The sequence below is a fragment of the Medicago sativa genome, chromosome 1 (assembly GCF_051527215.1).
Source record: "Medicago sativa cultivar Bolivia chromosome 1, Bolivia_mono, whole genome shotgun sequence".
Classification (NCBI taxonomy): Eukaryota; Viridiplantae; Streptophyta; class Magnoliopsida; order Fabales; family Fabaceae; genus Medicago; species Medicago sativa.
In genome coordinates this window covers 19,331,509-19,353,410 of record NC_140749.1, presented here as the reverse complement: position 1 = coordinate 19,353,410, position 21,902 = coordinate 19,331,509, and the positions used below count along the sequence as shown (strand labels likewise).

The following is a 21,902-nucleotide window of genomic DNA, read 5'->3' as shown; positions in this document are numbered from 1 at the left end:
TTCAATCATTTCATTGCATTAGTTCCATTCATTTTACAGCATTCATCATCACTAACAGGTTTGAACCCATGCCTTTACTCTGTTTTTATTTTAAAAATTTCATGTTCTTGAACATGTGTAGAATTGGCTAGGATTAGGGTTAGTGACTTTGATGTGTTTAGAGACTGTTTCTTTAGGTTCATAACAATGCAAATGAATCAAAATAATCACTGATTTCTTTCAACATTCAATTTTGTATATTTTAACCCATTTTGAAATCTTTGAAAAATAAGGGTTTTGATTGAATGTTGAACACAAGTCTTGATTTTGGTTCCTTTTCATGAATTGGTTTGGTTAGTAGAGGATTGAGGTTGAATTCTGTTGAAAATTTTGTGTTTTTGGTTGTGTTTTGCTGGAAATGGGTCATTTTTCGCAGGTGCAGAACAATCTCGCGCAAGCGAGATTCTTTACCAAAAATCTCGCGTAAGCGAGTCTTCAAGTAAAATCTGGAAAAATCTCGCTTGCAACTCGCTCAAGCGAGGCACAAGCGAGATTGTCTGTACCTATGTTTTTAAAGTCTATTTGCTTTAACCCATTTTGATTCCATACATGTGCTAATTATTGTTCTATATTGTATATGGTCTTTCCTGGTTGTTTTGCAGATGGCACCCAAAAATCAACAAACCAGGAAACGAAAAACCACAGCTTCCTCATCCGGTGTTGTAGACCGTCCTGCACCCTTACCCAGAAACCCGGACCGTACCATTTACACATCAAACAAAACCTATGCCAGGTTTCTCGAGCTGAAAAAAGAGTAAACTTGGCATGACAAGATTTTTCGGATTGACCCTGAGGGTGAGTATGCGGACATTGCAGCTGTGTTCACTGAGAGAAAGTGGGAGAAACTCATTAACCCCTACCCAAAAATCAACCTGGACCTTCTGAGAGAGTTCTATGCCAATTCTTTACCAGATTGTAATGCTAAGGAAATGCATGCTGCGTTTTCTTTCACCACCATGGTGAGAGGAAAGACCATCCGCTTCGATAGGGATGCGATTAATGATTACCTAGGCAACCCTTACACCTTACCTGAATCTGATGACCCTGACATGCCTGCCTTGTGTCCGTATGGGGAAAGAGAGAGAGCTGCTGATTGGAATCTTGGTAAGATTGAGAGGGAAATTTTTCTACCGGGTAGGACATATACTGAGTCCAAAGCGGGTAACCGCAATTTGGCGGCCTTCACTGATATGAGGCCAAAAGCTGGGATTCTGTTTAAGTTCTTAGTTCATAATGTCTGGCCAAAAATCCATGTCACCACAACTCCAAAGAAAGTGATGCCTCCTCTGATTTGGCATATTTGCAAAGGAAGGCCGGTGGATCTGGCTTCGATTATTTCAAGAGAGCTGAAGCATGTAGCTCTCGGTGGTGTAGCGGGACCAGAGACCAGACTTGCTTTTCCCGGTTTTATTATGGGATTGCTGAAGCATCATGAGGTGCCAGTCACCGAACCTTTTTTGGAAGAGCTGGTTTCTCCTATTGATGATCGATACATTAGGGGCTACATCAAGAAAGCTGCAATTAAGCCATTACCTTCCTCCTCTACTGTTCCTCCACTTATACCTCCACCTGAGGATGATCCTCACCAGGACGATCCAGAGCAGGATGATCCTCATCAGAGCATGCCACAGCAGGATGCACCTCAGCAGTTCGGTACTTTTGATTTTTCATCTTTTCAGGCATATATGGCTCAGTATGAGCAGCGAGCAGTTGAGAGAGCTCAGGCACAGCAGCAGCAAGCCTTTCAGTTAGCTCAAGCACAGGAGCAGATAGATATGCACATGATGAGCCAGATGGCAGCTGTTTTTCGCAGCAACCAGGGGATCTACTCGCATCTCTACGATGCTCATATGGACCCGAAGTGTTTTGCATTCACACCTACACAGTTCACTGACTCTTGCATGTGGCCTGGGGACAGGCCAATTTACCCAGGAGGGGGCAGTGGAGCAGGTGCTGATCATGGTGTTGATGATGATCCAGAGAGGACAGCCACTTTCCATCCATCTGATGACATGGTTGATGATGATGCGGCACACTGACCGCATCTTTTGGATTTTTAGAGATGTTTAGTTTGCTTTGACTTCTGTTTTGACTCTTTAGTTTATGTTTTTATTTTTATGCTGGAACAATTTATCGATTTTGAACTTATACTTTTTGAGCACGGTTTTGGGTGTTCAATATTTTGGTTTAATTTTAATTTCATTTTGGGTTAAATAGCTTAGCTTGTTGTTTGGTTTTTAACTTATTGTTTTGGATGAAATTTTTGTTTAATCTTGCTTGTGTTTCGTCAAAAGAAAAATTGCTCATGAACATCAAAGTTTAAAGTGCTCCATGGAGCCAATTATTGAGCAAAAGCAGGTGAGTGATAATGATATGAATTGTGAGAAAGCGCAATGCCAAGGTATTGGTTTCCTGTTGTTCTAGGTGTTACTATGAATGTGAAATTTGTACTTTGCACAAAATGTATCTCATTTAATTCTTGTCATAAACATAAATATTTATGAACCACTTAGTACTTAACCTAAATGTGAGGTAACTTCAAACTGTTGTATATATATGCTGGAGACCGATAATCACCGTCTAACTTGTTTTAGTTATGTTAAATCTGATAATTATTTTGAATTGTTTGAAAGCATGGAAAGGATCAAGGCACTTTTTGAATTGAGAGTAACCTACTTGACCACATAAAGCCTACCTGTGAGAAGAGCGAGTATCTGATACCCCAATCTGAGCCAAATGAATCAAGTCCTCAAACATGAACTGTCAATATTCATAAGTACAATGCTTGTTGAATTTGCCTGAAATTTTTCAAAAATCCAGTTCATGGTTGAATCTTATAGGACTTTGATATTTTTATTTTGTTGAACCCTTAACCTTTTTGTACTTTGTCCCTTGCCTTAGGATAGGGGAACATTCAATTAGAGTTTTGTTGTATTCAAGTTGGGGAGAAAAAGGAGGCATTATATGTCAAGTTCTGGTGAAGTTGTAAAATAACCTGGCAACATTGAATCAAAGAAAAAGTTGTACATTTGAAAAAGAAAAGAAAAGAAAAGAAAAAGAAGAAAAAGAAAGAAAAAAATCAAAAATAGAATAAGTTGTCAAGGTTATTGGTTTGATTGTTAATCATCAAAGGTTGTAATTATTGGTAGGGAAGATATTGAATTTCAAGTTGTATTACAAAGAATGTTCCTCTTTGATAGGCTTTCTGATCAATTGCCCCACATATGACATTTCTTTTGTAGCCCGGCCAAGTTATAACCCTTGCAAGACCTTTTGATCCATGCTTATATGCTTTTTGAGACGATATTTGGATGAACACCTAACTTAAATAGGATGTTAGCATGATTGTTGGATGTGTGTTCATTACCTCACTTATTGTTATCATAGTATTGCATTTACTTTCAAAGAAGTGTGTTAGGTGTGGTTCATAGATAGTTATGTTTATGTTTTGAAGTTTATGATGTGTATTTTGTGCTTAGGACTTGTTTCACATTTATAGATGTGCTAGGAATAATGGAGAACTTCATGCTTGCCGGTGCATTCACATTTGAATCACCACTTGAAAATTTTTATTTGATTTGAATTGTTTGGTACTGTGCTAGAAAGCTTGTCCAAAGCCTTGTGAGTTTCCTTTTGATTCTTTTGTTTGAGGACAAACAAAAAGCTAAGTTGGGGAGAGTTTGATAAGTGCTCAAAAGTGATATATTTCATGTGTTAAAAGAGGCATTTTTAGTGACTTGTTATGCAAGTTATCTACGGAAAAGCAATCAATTGTTGCAATTATACCATTTATGCTTTATATGCCTAATTCTACCCAATTTATGCAGGAAATGACAAGCAAGGACCAAAACTCAAGTGTGTGAACCAAGCAAATCTCGCTTACGCGAGGTCAACTCGCTTACGCGAGATTTCTCCAGGGAGCAGCTCAACCTTCGCTTGCATCTCGCTTCCAGGGTCGCTTGTGGATTTTAGAATCTCGCTTAAGCGAGACCATCTCGATTACGCGAGATTTCTCCAGGGAACAAATGTAAATTTCGCTCCCATCTCGCTTCCAAGTCGCTCAAGCAGGATTCAAAGGCGGTTTAAGTTTGAAGCAACCTCGCTTACGCGAGTTCTAACTCGCTTACGCGAGATGCAACTTCATCAAGGATCAGGGCTACGTGGCAAGACTTCATTGGCCATGGCTGGATATTTAGGCTTCTCGCTTAAGCGAGATTTATCTCGCTTAAGCGAGATTACACGTTTTTAGCCCATTTAAATACAAGTTTTCCCTCTCTCTAGACTATTCACTATTCCATTGAAACATTTTATACATTTTTAGAGAGAGGTTAGAGCTATTTCAAAGAGAGAAACACAAAGCAAGTGATTAAGGAGTAGATTCAACCCTAGATTCATTGAGACATCAAGGATCTTGGCATGGAATCTTCATCTTTCCTTCATTCCTTGCATTAGTTTACATGTCTATGTGTAGCTATCACCTTCTTTGTAGTATTGAGGTAACAACCAAGCTATTATGTAATCTTTTGATCTTTTAATATATAAGGTTCTAGCTTAATGATTCAATATTGTTGTTATTCTTGCTTTTAATGCTTTCAAAGTGATTCAAGATGATTTGGACACGAACTCTTGAATCTAGAACTAGAATAACAATCTATCTTATGTTATATTACTCTTGACAAGTTTGTAAACCTTTGATAATTACTTTTAATCAAGATTTTAATGCTTTCGGATACTTAATCAGGCTGGGCACGGTCAATTAAGTTATCCGATCGACTTTGTTATCGTTTAAGGGATTTGGACACGAATGTTTAAACGCTAACTTAGAAATAACGATGTCGCTTTGGACACAAAGGATGTTGTAGAAATGATTGTAATAATATTGGTTATAAAGCTAGAGTCTGTTAATCGATCGAGAGATTGCTGCTGTTATGCTTGCTCGTTATCTTATACCGCAAGCGAAATAGTTCGATCTCCTCTCGTTTTACTTTATTGTCATCTATGGATATAGTGTTACAAACAAACATTTTATAAATGATACCTTAATGTGAAAGATTGTGAAAACGCTTATGATATAACGCAACTCCCTGTGGAAAACGATCCTATATATACTCACGTGTACATAGTTATATGACATGTAGGAAAAACTTACATCAATGTGTTTGTTTCAACTTATATTTGTAGATTCTCCGGAATGAAATCATAAAAACATGCATGACTATGTTTGTTACAAGTTTACTAAAATTTTTATCCTCGGGTATAAAATGTTCCTGGGAATAGAAATATTTTCCTAAAGAAAAGGGTGGGAATAAAGTTCTGATGAAGACGAAAATAAATGCATCTGTAATTACCTATTATAATCCCTGTTTTTAAGGTTTCTTGGAATATTATAATGTTAACCAAACATCTTTTTTCTAAATACCTTAGAATAAAATTTACATCTGTATATTTCGAGAAATGTTATTCCTAAGAAAAGATTTGGTTCACTTGAGTCCTCGTGAGCTTACCTCAGTTTGTATGAACAATGCATAATATATGCAAGGTTTGAGTTTCAAACCCCCGCCACCACCAAAAAAGATTTGGTCCACTTGAAACAAACAAACCCATAGATTCTGAATTTTTTTTTTTAAAATCAATAACAAACAGATGTAGTACTCTTATAAGTGATTATATTTTTTAAAAAAAATTATTTTTTCTTAAAAAACCTATTATAAACGGGCCCCATATGTTACATTTTTTAATATTATCTAACACTAGCGTCCAGATGGGCACTCCCGTGCCCGTCTGTCCGCTTTTTCTACTGCGCTAACATGTGTAACTTATAAGCATTATGTTTTTGTTTGATGTTGGTTTACTTTTTTCTTGGTATATCTTGGACAAAATTATTAGAATTAAAAGAAATATCATACATTTAGTTGATATAAAAAATCAAACTTGATACAAAAGGTAAGATGATACATATCTACTTTCAATATGTTTGTCGTAATCCGCTAATGAATTTTGGTTAATCAACACTACAAATATTAGTGCTTGCCAAAACAATTATCAATGGAAAGCTCATATTACTATTAATCAACATTTCAATATATTGTATAAATGTTAGTCATACTTTTGGCATTGTGCTAGATTGTGTCATAATACTTGATCATTCACATCTTCATTCCATCACTTATAGGCCTTTATCCCTCACCATGTGTTTGTTTTTTGTTATCTTCATCTTCTCCTGAAAATTTCAGCTATGTAATGCATCCTTTCTCAAGTTTGCTCTAATTCAAGAAAAATATAATTCTTAGGTTAATGAAATTAAAAACCAATAAGAGTGAAAATTATAAGTTCAGGTTCAACAATAAAATACTATAAAAGGAACCCGAACCTGTAACATTACCAATAAGAGAATTAAGGAGGGGATAACTGGTCGAATGCAATCCACAGAGAGGTATTAATTTTTCTTCTATAAGTTGCCCAAATTGTGATAAGAATCGGTTTAGTAGGAAAATGTGAACTGTATTATTTTCTTCCTCCACTTCCATAATCAGAAATATCTCTAGCCTTGTGTTTGAACTCAGATAAACATGATTTGACATAGAGAAGTAGAACTCTTCCTAAAATTGATCACATAATCTATCAATGTGAAGACTATTATCGAACTGTGTCCAAAAAATGTTGACCAAAGTCATATTATAAACTTGAAGCAGACACACATATGTTTACCCGGTGAAGAAATTATGATGCAAATGGAATAGTGGAAGTTTGAAATAAAAAATCTGAGATGTATAAACAACGCCAATAAACACATAAAAAAAACACATTCAAATACAGTAGTATTGTTCTATGTACATACTTCTTTGTAGATTTTATCAATGCACTTGCAATATTATTCATTCATATTTATATTTTCCTTTTGGTTTTCACCCTATTCTTTTCTCCTCCCTTTATCACTGACTTATTGAATTGATAATCCTAAATTTCTTTCTATTTCCTTCCCTGTTCTCCTCATTCAAAGTGTACACTTGTTAAATGCTTAGAATTTAGAGAAACGATTTGACATAAATCCAACCACTACTCTTTGTCAATGATATATTTCCAAACCATAGGCTATACTTTGTGAATAGAGGTTTTTCAATCTAAACCTAATAAAAGAAGACACTAAACAAAGACTCAAACAATATATATAAATTTAAACCATTTAAGATTTTAAAGATTTTGTTGAGAAGCTATGATAATAGAGATAAAACATAAATGTCACTAACAAACAAAACTATTAGGTATATACATGTGCATAACTTTGTGCACAGTTGACGCAACACCCAGCACTTCACATTTTGCAAATAACTCAGCCAAAATTGAGTAAAAGCCTTATATATTCATTTACCATAAGTATTTACCTCAACGTTCTAACATTACATCACCTTACCTTTAAAAGAAGAAATAAAACTAATTGGTATATGTGTGTCCCATTCTTACCACTAATGATAGTGATAATTATCTTTGTATCCCCTTCCTCTCCATCTCTTTTGCTATCAACGGTACCATATCTTCCTTTTCACATTGAACAGATGTTGATAGCAGAATATAATGAGATGACGTAACAGATACAATAAGCATTATTAAAAAAAGAAATGCGAAAAGAAAAAAGCAATTAAGATTAAAATGCAGAAGCCAGAAAACCGAAAAAATGATAGTAGCAACAAAATAAAGAGAACGTACCCCTCTTACAAATGTTTTGCTTCATCTCTGAATTAAGTTTAAACCTTTGTCATTATCGAATAAAAAAATAGAACCTAAGATAATACAATATGCATGATGACTTGATTCAAAATATTACAAACTATAGAGTTGTCGAATGAAAGCTTCGTGGAATACATAAACGGTTATTGGGAGTAAAAGAAAAAGTTTTATGCAGCAATGTAGACCTTGATTTCTTAAGGATAAAGGACTTGTATAATTCCAATTTATTTTAACATTCAATTATCAATTGAAATAATGGCATGTACAGTTCCAACTTCACAATGCAACAACAAATGATCCAAAGTGAAAATCTCCGTTATCTTGAAAGCAAATGTTGTGAATTCCGGACTCAAATTTCACACCAATACAAACTATGATGTGTGGAGCAAGTATCAATGGCAACCAACAACCAAAATTAATCACAAGCAACAACAACCATTGTTGTCAAAATCCCGACTTAAATCCTAAAATCCAGGATTTTGCGACTTTCTTCACCTTCAACGACTCAAATCCATAGTAGAATCCCAAAATAGACAAAATCCATCGATTTTGATTGCGATTTTACGATTTCGTATAACAAAGTCATTTATGACTATATACCATTTATAACATATAATTAGTATTAATTTTTTTGGGTAAAATCCATCGATTTTGATTGCGATTTTACAATTTTCTATATGGATTCTACAAAAGTCCTTGAGTAAAATCCTTCGATTTTGATTGCGATTTTACGTGTCCCGATTTTGCTATTCCCTTTCGACCTGAAGTAAAGTTCCGATTTTGACAACCTTGACAACAACAATATAAACCTAGTCTATAAACCAAGTGCATAGCAAAACCACAATCCAACCAAGGAATAAATAAGATAAAGAGAGTAAAGAAAAGATAACAACACCAAGAAATGTTCACCCAGTTCGGTCCAACTTGACCTACTCTGGGGGAGAGATTGATCTCTCCAATCCACTATCAATGAGTTCTTACAAAGAGATACAAATGAGTTACAAGAAATTAGCTTCAACAAGCTCACAAAGAACAACCCTAATTTCTACCCATTTTCCCAATCTCACCAATGAACAAGACACTCATGAATTTTCACTCTCCCAAGGTGTTTACAATAGACTCTTCACTCATGTGTTTCCCAACCCCATGAATCTTCCCCAAAAGGCACCAACCCTTTTCCCAAGAGCCCCCTCTTTTGGTTCTCCAAGATTCACATCTTGAAGCTTTGAACCTCACCCAAAGACCCTCAACCTTTAGTATCTAAAACCCTAAAAGTTCCCTCCTTTGGTTTCCATGAGATTCACCAAGCTTACCCAACAAAATGGGTCAAAGAATGCTTATAACGTGTTTCAGATCTGTCAAAATCGTGTCACGTTTGTCCAAAACGTGCCACGATTGATACGTACGACCCAAGGTACGACCAACCTTATCCTGAAAACGTGCCCAGCAAGCCGAAAATCGTGTCACGTTTTCCCAAAATCGTGTCACGTTTTCCCTCCAAGACAAACATGCATTCGGCCCTCAGAAACCGTGACACGGTTGCCAAATCGTGTCACGTTTCTTCACTTTTCCAAATCTTCAATTTTTGAGTCATAACACAACATTCTCCACCTTGACTCTAAAATGATGATGATGCCACTTTAACCATCGACCACCATTCTCCTTAACCATGCCTTAAACTATTCCTCAAGACACAACACCAATCAAGTCCAAATCCCCGCTTGAACCTTGATCCACACACCGACCTCCACTTGCATCCAACCATCCTTGATAGTTCCACAAGCTTCCAAGTCTGATTCTTCACCTTGCATCCAACTACACTTTGTAGTTCCACAAGATTTCACCCTTACCTCTTCAAACCTCGGAATGCCTTCCGCCCTCTTGAAGTTCCTTGCATCCAACTACACTAGGATTTTTAGGTAGTTCCACAAGCCTACACCATAACCTCTTCGGCCCCCGGCGTGATCAAATCCGTCCTCCCAAAGATTCACTTGCCTCCAATTACCGTTGGCCTTTTCCGGTAATTCCACAAGCCATGCCAAACATTCTTCAAACCCCGGAATGCCTTCCGTCCTCATGAAGAATTCACATGCTCACAACTAGAGCATAACACCCAAGGCCTCCATAGTCGTACCATTCCCGGTGTCATCAACTCCACCTCAAGTTGAGCTTTCTCTACCTCAACTTCCGAATGCGTACACACACTATGCTTCCACCTTGCCACTCCACCTCAAAGGTTGATCGCGAGTATTCTTCACACCGCCTCTCCAAGCCGAACTTGATAATTGGGAACACACACATCACCGCCACGACATCACCATCATGACCTCCTCTCTTCATACTTTTCCTTCTTCGATTGTGCTAGGATGACCGGCTTCGAAACCTCAACCTTCAATGCTTCCATACACTTCCATTGAACCATGCTTGCTTCCATCTTCAAGATGTAACCTTTGGTACCCATGGTGCACACTTGACAAACTTCTCCCCTGCCCCACGGTGGGCGCCAATTGTTGTGAATTCCAGACTCAAATTTCACACCAATACAAACTATGATGTGTGGAGCAAGTATCAATGGCAACCAACAACCAAAATTAATCACAAGCAACAACAACAATATAAACCTAGTCTATAAACCAAGTGCATAGCAAAACCACAATCCAACCAAGGAATAAATAAGATAAAGAAAGTAAAGAAAAGATAACAACACCAAGAAATGTTCACCCAGTTCGGTCCAACTTGACCTACTCTGGGGGAGAGATTGATCTCTCCAATCCACTATCAATGAGTTCTTACAAAGAGATACAAATGAGTTACAAGAAATTAGCTTCAACAAGCTCACAAAGAACAACCCTAATTTCTACCCATTTTCCCAATCTCACCAATGAACAAGACACTCATGAATTTTCACTCTCCCAAGGTGTTTACAATAGACTCTTCACTCATGTGTTTCCCAACCCCATGAATCTTCCCCAAAAGGCACCAACCCTTTTCCCAAGAGCCCCCTCTTTTGGTTCTCCAAGATTCACATCTTGAAGCTTTGAACCTCACCCAAAGACCCTCAACCTTTAGTATCTAAAACCCTAAAAGTTCCCTCCTTTGGTTTCCATGAGATTCACCAAGCTTACCCAACAAAATGGGTCAAAGAATGCTTATAACGTGTTTCAGATCTGTCAAAATCGTGTCACGTTTGTCCAAAACGTGCCACGATTGATACGTACGACCCAAGGTACGACCAACCTTATCCTGAAAACGTGCCCAGCAAGCCGAAAATCGTGTCACGTTTTCCCAAAATCGTGTCACGTTTTCCCTCCAAGACAAACATGCATTCGGCCCTCAGAAATCGTGACACGGTTGCCAAATCGTGTCACGTTTCTTCACTTTTCCAAATCTTCAATTTTTGAGTCATAACACAACAGGAAAAAAAGATGAAAAAGCAAGTAATGAATAATCAATCCCCAACAATGAATAAGCCAATACTGACGGTATAAATTGACACTACCTTGCAACCCGCTTCATGAATCCAACCTTGTAGTTTATGGCATTTGATTTGATTTTGAGACAATTTCTTTACTTGTATCGGTGATGAATATGAGATGAGTAGTGCTGTTACATATTGTAAGGGCAATATGGAAGAGCAGTTACATATGTCGTCTCCCACTACCAATCGTTTTTTGGTAATATGTGCAATAAGTGTAGGGTAAAATGGGTAAGAAAATAGGCTACACCAAAATCAAGTATTGCCTTTATTACGAAGTGGATCCTCTCCCTCTGACTTCCCTGCAGCAGTCTCTCAATCTAATAAACCAACCATTGGATGCATCCAATAGATGATATGGAAAGACAATAAAATGTTGAAGAAACAATCTGCAAATATCTCCAAATTCAATTCGTGCACATAAATATCGCTTGCATTTATTACATGATTCTCAAAATGAGCAATCAGCGCCTAATTTCATATTATATTTAGCTGTTGCAGATACAAAAGAGAGAGTTACATGCATCATTGCTGATGCTTTTCCAATATTCTGTGGATTCCAATTTGGCCTCCTTTGTCATGTTCTCTCTCTGCACATTTCTACACTGATTTTATATGAAAAAATTCTGCAAAAAATATATCTTTGGATTTTCTTCCAGGTTTGTCTAAGATGATAGTTGAAGATTTGTCTGATGATATGATTAACGATGGAGAAGAGGAGAGACTATTCACAAAGACACTTTGGTTTTTAATTATTTACCTCAAGCTAAAGTAGCAGTTGCAAATTTTGTAATTATTTACTCGCTTAGTTTACGGTGTTTTTGTGTATTTCAACATTTTATTGCCTTTCTTTATCATCCATTGGATGTATCTAATGGTTGGTTTATTAGATGGAGAGGCTGATGTAGGGATGTCAGCTGGAGAGGATCTGGATCCCCTTTATTAATAGTTATAGATTAAATTTATTGCTAGTAGATGTGAAGCTTAAATACCAAGACTCAAACTCAACGATTGTGGTTAGCGATGGCAAAGCGGGCCGGCCCGCCCCATTTAGGTTCGCCCCGTTTAAGCCCGCTAAAAACGAGACGAGACGAGCCGAGTCAAATTTTGTGACCGAGTCCAAAATCTCACCCCGTCCCGTTTAGTGGCGGACTTGCGAGTTGGGGGGCCGACCCGCCAAACAAAAAACTTTTTTTTTTACAACTTAATTGTTAAAAAAACTATGTTGCTTTTATTGTAAAAAATATAAAAGAATAGGTAGCAAGTAAATTCGTGAAAAACAAGATAATTAGAAAAACAAGATAATTATCAAATTGTCGAATTCAACATCATAAATAATATCAAAATAAGGAAAATAACATAAAACAAATCTAACAACCAAATTATAAAATAAGTCTCAAAATAAATAAACTCAACAATAAAGATAAATCCAAAAACATAAAATAAGTCTCAAAATAAATCTAACAACCAAAATAAATACAAAAGCATAAAATAAGACTCAAAATAACAAATTGAAACACGAGTTAAGCGGGCCGGCCCGCCGCACGCCATGCCGCCCCGTATTTTAACGAGACGAGACGAGTCGAGCCAACTATAGAAAGCGAGTTCAAAACTTCGACTCAGCCCGCCAAAACTAGCAGGCCAAACGGGCCGGCCCAGCGAGTCAGACCCGTTTTGCCACCCCTAGTTGTGGTGGTATGAGCATAGGTGTGTCATGTTAGTGGAATTAAAAGTTTCAACAACCATTGCACCGAAAAGGTTATAAAAATTAAATAGTTCAATAATTTATCAAAATAACTCCTTATAATAAGGGGCATAAGGAAGCTCAAATCACAATGAAGAAAGTAACTAACTCTAACAAACGTAATAGAATCATAACTGACTCATAATTAATTAATTCTCTAATAGTACGAGGGATTGAGGGTGAAACATCAAAATTCAAAACTCATTACCATTGTTGAATCACATAAATTAAATTAAATCAAGGCATTGCAGTTAGGCATGGTTGAAATGCAGTGACACGTATGAGATTCTGCTGGAGTACTTTTCTTCTAAATGGCAGTTGAACCTTCAACCATTCCCTATTCGCTATGTTGTAAGTAATCATGCGATACATATTGCATGATTTCAAGTAACACAAGAGCAAACCTTTATTTCCGACGCAAGTCAGGCCAACCAGCGTCTTGTGAAATTCTAAGAGTGACTTTCTACCAATTTCCTTCAATATGAAAGTCATTTTCAGCACCTCCCATATGCACACACATGTAGAATCATTCTCTTCGAGTATCCCCACAAGCATGATCCGCCCATCAGACTCGGCCAATGTTAAGCCAGATGAATGCAACGGCGCTTGGATCAAATGTTGTGTCCAAACCCCAGTCGATGTGTCACATGAAACAATCCCTTGATATTTATGCATGAAGTAAAGTGTGTTGTGAACGGAAATAGAAGTGGAAGTAATATAGCCTGGCTCCTTAATATATGCAGGTATCTTTCCTAGATACCTCCAAAACGTTGTTGTTGAATCGTAAATTTCATATCTAATATAGCCCAATTTTAGGACCCTGTATCCTGCACTCCCATTCATTGTCATCCCTAAATGATACCACTTCTTAATCGACCCATTTGGCAACTTCTTGAAGGATTTAGTCATTGGATTACAAACACATAACGTATTAAAACATTCGTACTGAAAACAAACTAGACCTCCTGTAGAAGAAACTGGGAAAGCAGAGTATTCAAGTGTATTAGGATAATACCATCTTTTCATATAAGCGTCATACATGGCTTCGTAATCATAATCTCCAAAAGTTGTATAAAATAATGGATTTTCCTGTGAAACTTGAGTACTAAACTGAGAAAAACTCTGTGAGGTTATCAAGTTATTCCATTGCTGACATACAGTGCGAAAGCGAATAATTGTGGCAATGGGAAGTCGTGCAAGAACAAGCTCAAATAGATCTTCAGGAAATTTTTCCCAAATTTGTGGTTTCATAACTTCAACAGATGATTTTCCCATGTTCCTATCTCTTTCAGACTTCATGGTGTATAGAGGCTCCATCAAAATGAAAGTTACAGAATTACCTGCTACAATTTTAAGGCCACAAAAGTGTTACATCAATATCAAAGAAGACTAGTATCTATGAAAAGATGACAGAACATATTCATACACTTCATACCATGAAGACATGAAATATAACATGAATATAATCACTGGCGTAAATCATATGGAAAATGGCATAATTACCAGACTATAGAATGATACACGAGTTGATATTCGAGTCCAAATTTGGTCTTAGTTACCGAACATTTCAAGGATCAAGAAGGTATTCAATTATATAACGTGAACACACAAGGAATGCAAGAAAGTTGCATATACTGCTATGCTTTCCGGCTTATGTATAATGTAAATTAAATGATAAGTGCTGCAGGCGTAAGAACATACTTTCTTTGTACAAAAAACTAGTGGACAGAAAGAAAATAATCAAAACTGAATTAATTTAAAATTATTAAGAATAGAAATGTAAATAAAACGATCCTAGTTTTCACTTGATTCACATTTTCAGCATAAAAAGATGTAAAAGAATTATATATAAATGCACACACGCACACATACACACACAAAGAGAGAGAGAGATGGATAGAAAGTTTGGTTCCTAAGATTGCTGCAAACCAATATATCCTATTCCTATATATATGTGCATCACTCAAATAAACATGAGCAGACTTAGCAATATGATAGCAAATGTAGCTCAAGTGCTAAGATGAAAAAAGCCACAATTATGCAAGAGGTCATCGATGCTTCTTTATTTTAATCTATTAACTTATTGGTTCATTTGATATTTTACTGTTTGTTTATTGATATATATAATTTCATGGAAGAAAATTAAGAAGCATGATTCCAACTCAAGTTTGATTCTTATCCAAATTTAAGTATTATAACCCTATCTGTAACATATATTATAATGTATGTTTCTTGTAATTGATTCTACAGATGGGTAACAAAATACAACTTGACAGTGAAGGATCTAGTTAAAAAACTAAGAGAAGTGGCTATGGTGCAAGCATGTGATGATGTGCAACAATGAAGTGTGCTTGAGTTTGAAAACATACAACGCCATTAATTTAGTACATGGTCTTTGAGAAGTTTTAATTAAGGCCATTGCTAATCAATTCTACCCTTGTATAGGATATGATCGATGAAAATCAATAAAGTGTGGTTGGATTTGGAGTATTAGTTTATTTCTTGCTTTGTTGTAACATGTTTCCTTGTATTGGACGAAGATCGTCAGATTAAATAATAAATATTTTTTTAAGATTTTAAAAGTAGTTTAACATTACAAAATAATTACCATCTTGGGAAACAAATATATAAAAAGAAGCATGTGAAGAAGACTAACCGTGTGGCGGTGCGCAGAAGGAACTGTGTCTGAGACTAAACCACACAGCGTGGCAGAACGACGGCGGTTCTGAGTGATATACGAAGGAACGACAGAGAAGAGAACATACACTTCTTTTGAATTTTAATATGATTTGAATAGTTTTTATTTTTTGGTCATAATTTGTTTTCCTTGACTATTTTATTATGTTGTAATGTCTAAGTATAAATTTATACAATGACGTTGTCTTGGCACTAAGTATGTCTAACTTGGGAATAAAGTATATTGGGCACTAAGCATGTCTAACTTGGGCACCAAGTATGTTTATCATGAGTCTCAATTATCTCTAATTTGTTGAAATTGAGTCAAAATTTAATGGATGAAGAATATTGTTGCTAAAAATATAAAAGATTTGTTCCAAATATATTTTGTGCTAAAAATATATTTATGGACAATAAATATATTTTTGTACCGTATGAAGGAAGATTTGATACAAATATATTTTTAAAGGAATTTTTGTACCGTATGAAGGAATATTTGATACAAATATATTTTTAAAGGAATATTTGATGCAAATATAATAAATTTAAATATTAAAACAAATGTAACAAACATGAGCAAAAAATAATGTTAAAGATTGGACTTTAACTTCTCTAAAAAAAGATTAGTAACAAACGTGAGCAAAAAATAATGTTAAATATTCGACTTTGAATTCCCTAAAACAACGATTAGTAACAAACGGAGCAAAAAATAATGTTATATTATATAATATAGAAAACTACCCCTTTCAGCACTTTTGGTCTGATTTTTTCTTTGCAAAAATACCCTTAATTTTCAATACAAATAACACATATAACAAATAGATAAGAATAAATTTAAATATTAAAACAAATGTAACAAACGTGATAAAAAAATAATGTTAAAGATTGGACTTTAAATCCTCTAAAAAAAGATTAGTAACAAACGTGAGCAAAAAGTAATGTTAAAGATTGGACTTTAAAACCTCTAAAAAAATATTAGTAACAAACGTGCGCAAAAAATAATGTTTTTAACAAACGTGATAAAAAAATAATGTTAAAGATTGGACTTTAAATCTTCTAGAAAAAAGATTAGTAACAAACGTGAGCAAAAAATAATGTTAAATATTGGACTTTAAATCATCTAAGCAAAAGATTACGTGAGCAAAAAATAATGTTAAAGATTGGACTTTAAATCCTCTAAAGAAAATATTAGTAACAAACATGAACAAAAAATAATGTTAAAGATTGAATTTTAAATCCTCTAAAAAAAAGATTAGGACTCAAAATATTTTAGAAAAAGATTTGTTAGTACTATATTAAATCTATACTATATGTAAAGAAAACAACTTCTTTCAGCTCTTTTGAGCTGACTTTTTCTCATTTAAAAAAATACCCTCAATTTTAAATACAAATAACACATGTAACAAATAAATAAGAATAAATTTAAATATTAAAAAAAAGATTGACAAACACAAATGTCCAATTTTTTCCTTTATCATTTTAAAAGTGTAATTTTCATTTATCATTTTAAAAGTGTAGCAAACTAGATGAGTGTATCTATACTTACTTTTCTATTATCTCAATTATACCCTTAAACAACATTTTTTTCTATAATAAAGATTGTTGTTGGTGTCATTAAAAAAAAGAATTTAGATTATGTTATTTTGTTATATTGTTTGTTTCGTTGAAATAGATAATCAAGGTTAGTTTGCTTTGTTATGATTTGAAAGCAAAAAACATTTATATTTTTACTTTTAATCAAAATTAAAATTTCATAAAAAACACCGTTTATAATTTTCAAACTTTAGCTCAATAAAAAGAGCTGAAAGACGAGCACGTGAGTGCCCATCTTTTCGCTAGTCGTCATAATGGAACGGAGAGCTGCTCTCTCCCGCAGACTAGGTCAGTATTTGACCGAACTGGATAAACAAATTTCGTGTGTTCTCTCTCTTTTCTCTTGCTATTTCGTACTTTTGCTTGTGTTTATAATTGTTACCCACATTGATATTGTTGCTTGATTAATTTGGTCCACACATAAAGTATTTTATTAGTGTGATTTTTAACGAATTCAGAACATAATTAATATAAAATCTACTAATAATTTATACAATGAATATTTTATATTTTAATATACCCTTGTAGTCGAAACGGGAGGTTTACGAATGTTGACACTATCTCTAAAATCATAAAATAATTGCAGTGGAAGGCCCTTGGTGAAAATGTCAGCTATTTGATACTGAGATGAGACATGTAAAACTCGTACATGACCTTTAGCAACCTTTTCACGCACAAAATGGATATCCATTTCAATTGTTTTGTGCGTTGATGTTGGATATGATTACCAGAGAAGTAAACATCATGTGTATATGTGGCAAGGGTATCAACTAGGGAAGGAGAGAGATGTAAACCATGGTGAATGGTATGTAATTCACTTCAAGGTAGTCATATGTTGTGTGCGGGGATCATGCATAAACATACACACTTGTGTAGACGGAATATGTGATATCAGGTATGGTGAAAGTGAAATATTGCAATGCACCTGCAAGACTTCGATATTCAGATGGATTATGATAGGGCTTACCTGAGAGGCAATTGAGTTTTGCTTTAGTGTCCATCGGGGTAGAGACTGGTTTGCAAGATGACATGACAACTTTCTCAATAATCTCTTCGGTATATTTGTGTAACAGCCCAGGCAGGTCTCGGCTAGGCATTGTACCCCCCGACACTGTTACTTACAAGTTTAATCACTACCCACCCTATAGTAGTGTTTTTGCCTTCCGTGGGAATCGAACATAGTACCTGGGGTTAAGTACTACTTCAATGCATTCCCACTACCAATTGAGCTATGTAGCAACTTAACCTAATTTTTAAGCTTTAGTAATTAAAATTTTGTTAAGTCTGCAACAACTTAACCTAATTTTTTCCCTCCACCAATCCTTATTAGGTTTGCAACAACTCAATCCTAAAATTTTGGCTCTAAATTTGCATCATTAAATGCTAATCCTCAACCCTAAAATTTTGTGATTATCCATGCTACCTCAACAAAAGCTCTAATATTTTCCTTTTTTTTTTTCTTTTCCTATCCATGATTTTTCTCGAGGTTCGTTCCCATTAAACCTTTCTCTCTTCCTTCTTTGTTTTTTCTTCACCGCTTTCCATATAAATTCACAATTCACAATGTGATTTTTTCCCACTTCACATATTCAAGCTTAATACACAGATGTGTCAACGGTTTATATTCATTGATATGGGGTTATTAATTTATTTATATCGTTTTATATTAGGGTATGTTCAATTAAAATGCCCATATTTCATTTCTTCGCATGTTTTAATTAAGTTATTGTCATTAAACCATATACCGAAGCCGAACTATTTTGCTGTCTTTGTTATTCTTGGCAGGTTAATTTGAAGAAAACATTGCATTTTGAAAGCCAATGGGGTCGCTCATGAATTAGCTAGGGTAGTCCCATCTCATGCTAGCTCCCACGTTTATGATGATGTACCGTCATGTATCCGAGACTTATTAGCTAATGAAAAGCAATGAATTTTTTCTTTCAAAAATAATTTTGTCAATTAAACTAAAACTTCAAAACAAATAACTTAAGAAAATTATACAATTACCAAGATATTATTAATATTATACAATTACCAGGAATATAGAATCTACCAAGGAAAGACATTAGATGATTAACAAGCAAAACTTAATTCCATCAAACCTTCCCAATTGATGAAGTTTCACCACTTTTTATTTTTCTACTTAAACAAACTTTTATAAAACCTAAGGTTGAAATAGTTGAAATTTACTGGATGATTTAATTTGCCAAGTCTCTATGGATCGATAATTTAAAATACTTTGATATTGTAAATCACACTTATCAAGAATTCATGAGTTGTATCTAAGATTGACCCCCCAAAAGTTTAACAAGTAAAGCATCTTTCCATGGGGTGCACATATCTTGAAAAACTTTTGGCAAGAGCGGTTTAATTTGTTGTTTTCAAGCACAATTCGAACTAGCATTTTGGTGATCATATCTTCCTTTTCTTGGACGTGAGGACTATGATGTAGTTGATGATTTAGAAATATCGTTCGGATTATATAATCGGAATGGAGGGTATTTTGGAAAAGAAAAAAAATAGCTCATGGGATGTAAAAAAAGTAATATTCATGAATTTTTAATGTCCGTTTCATCTTGTCGGCCCAATCAAGCAAATTGATATTTATTTATTTTTTATATCTATAGAGATTTATTATTTTGATGATTAAAAAAAAGTAATTAATTTACCCAAAAAAAAAAAAATCCCCACAAATTAGGGTTTCGCTACCGTAAAATTAGGATTTCAATTTCTCCCTCATCTGTCCAATCGATTCAACTTTTGTCTTTTATTTTCACCTTCATCGGTTCAACTCTCTCCAAACAGATTAATCATGAAGGTCTCGATCGCTCGTCTTGATTCGCTGAATCAGAAGAAGAAGAATATGAAGAACGCTCGTCAAGAGAAGAAGAAGCCTCGGTAAGTCCTCTCTTACTTTCTCTCTATTCACGATCTCAAGTCGGTGGTTAAGCCTACTGTTTCTAACCCTAAAAACACGTTAAGGATAGTTTATGAATTACTTATGATTTAGTTCAATTTACTTATGATTTATAAGGTTTTTAATTTTTATGTTCTTTTGTTTGTGTATATGTGAAGTGTTGCAATTATGTATTTGAGGATAAAAGAAGCAAGAATGAAGAACTATAGGTAGGTAGTTTCATCCTTTGTTGTTTCTTTTATATTATTTTTGTGCCACCCTTTTTTTTATTTGTTTTCAAATTTTTGCAGGAGAAAGATTCAGGTGGATGTTCCAAGCTTCCCAAAATTTAAGACTTCATTTGAGCAGATTTTGTTTCAGGAGTATGTAACTAAGGGTATTGAACCTTCAGTTCTCTCTTTCAACATATCCAAAGACGTTGACTCACAATCCTACGGTTATATCTTGGAGGACGTAATTGCTATTAACTCAAAGTTGGGTCGACGTGATAAAATTAAAAAACCAAGATTCGGTCACTTCCCACGACCGATTGTGCGGGTGTGCAACCTGAAGGAGATGAAAAGGGTTTACAAGGCTATTGGCGCTAGTTGGAGGGCCATTATGGAAGTATCTAGGGACTACTCCCCAGATATGCAAGATAAAATATTGGGTGAGATGTATGGCTTTCAGCCCTGTGTTGGGATTAGGGATCACCTATGTGATCCATACTGGATGTGATCCATAGACAAGCCTATGGATCACCTATGTTGGCAGCTTCTTTTTCTTTTCAAATTGGTTTTTATTACTTTATTTTGGACTAGTTCCTTGTTTTCTTACCGGTTCTATGGTAGGCTAGTTTTTAAGATCATATCTGGTTTTGATTACCTAGATTAGAAGTAAGGATACATACTTCAATATTGGAAGTCTCCGGTTAATCTTATTAGCAGTTTTGATGGTTTGCCAAACTTGTATGACATTTTTTCATTTTGATCTTTAGGCAAATTCTCTGCATCTCAGTTAAAAATCTGCGTCAATGATATATTGTAGCTTCTTTTCTTTTCAAATTGATTTTACTGCTCCTTGTCTTTTCAAATTGTGTTAAGAATGATTATGTTTTTGAATATCATTTGTCGTGTGTTTAGCATTTGTAGTGAATAAAATAGTCAATTCCTACTATTACTATTACTTCATATATAGAACCTAAAATAGTTTAGCACTTGTTTATGAAGAATTGCATTGCATCCCACAGTCAAACTGTGCATTTTATTAAACTATTTTTAAACTATTTAAACCTCCAAAGTGTGCCTCAAATTTTAAATGTTAAATATTATTGTGCCTGAACTTGGAGAAAGGCCAAAGGCTAAATGTTAAATTTTATTGATGATAAATTTCTAATTTCAGAACTTAATATGCATGCTGTAAAGGCTAAAGGTTAAAGTAAGAATCTCTTATTACCCTAACAAAGGATGAAAATAAATTAATCTAAATAGATATGACATTATAGAAAAACTATAGAAAAACTAAATTTGTATATAGCTGCAATATATACATGAGACATGAGAAAAGATAATAACGTTATTACATTTTGGCCAAAAAAGAAAAAGAAAATGTCAATAATGATCTAAAAAGAAGTTCAACAAAATGGAATGACGAAATTGGCTTAGCAAGTATCTTGTGTTGCCCTTTAATATGTTTTTCAATTAGATTTAGAATGAATTGATCCTCGATAAGAGGCTTGATTTTGTCCAGAAGCC

General features: G+C 34.8%; 1 protein-coding gene and 1 pseudogene across 1 annotated transcript; one reads left to right on the top strand and one right to left on the bottom strand.

The window, feature by feature from the left end:
* Nucleotides 1-12,984: 12,984 nt before the first annotated feature.
* On the bottom strand, nt 12,985-14,367 carry LOC146953395 (F-box only protein 6 pseudogene; annotated as a pseudogene).
* A 5,557-nt stretch (nt 14,368-19,924) lies between these two features.
* Nucleotides 19,925-21,222, top strand: LOC146953394 (uncharacterized). The gene is made up of 3 exons (XM_085746902.1): nt 19,925-20,150; nt 20,328-20,378; nt 20,460-21,222. Exons 1-3 carry the CDS (start codon nt 20,065-20,067, stop codon nt 20,884-20,886), a joined length of 564 nt encoding a protein of 187 aa, XP_085603028.1. The 5' UTR covers nt 19,925-20,064; the 3' UTR covers nt 20,887-21,222.
* Nucleotides 21,223-21,902: the final 680 nt, after the last annotated feature.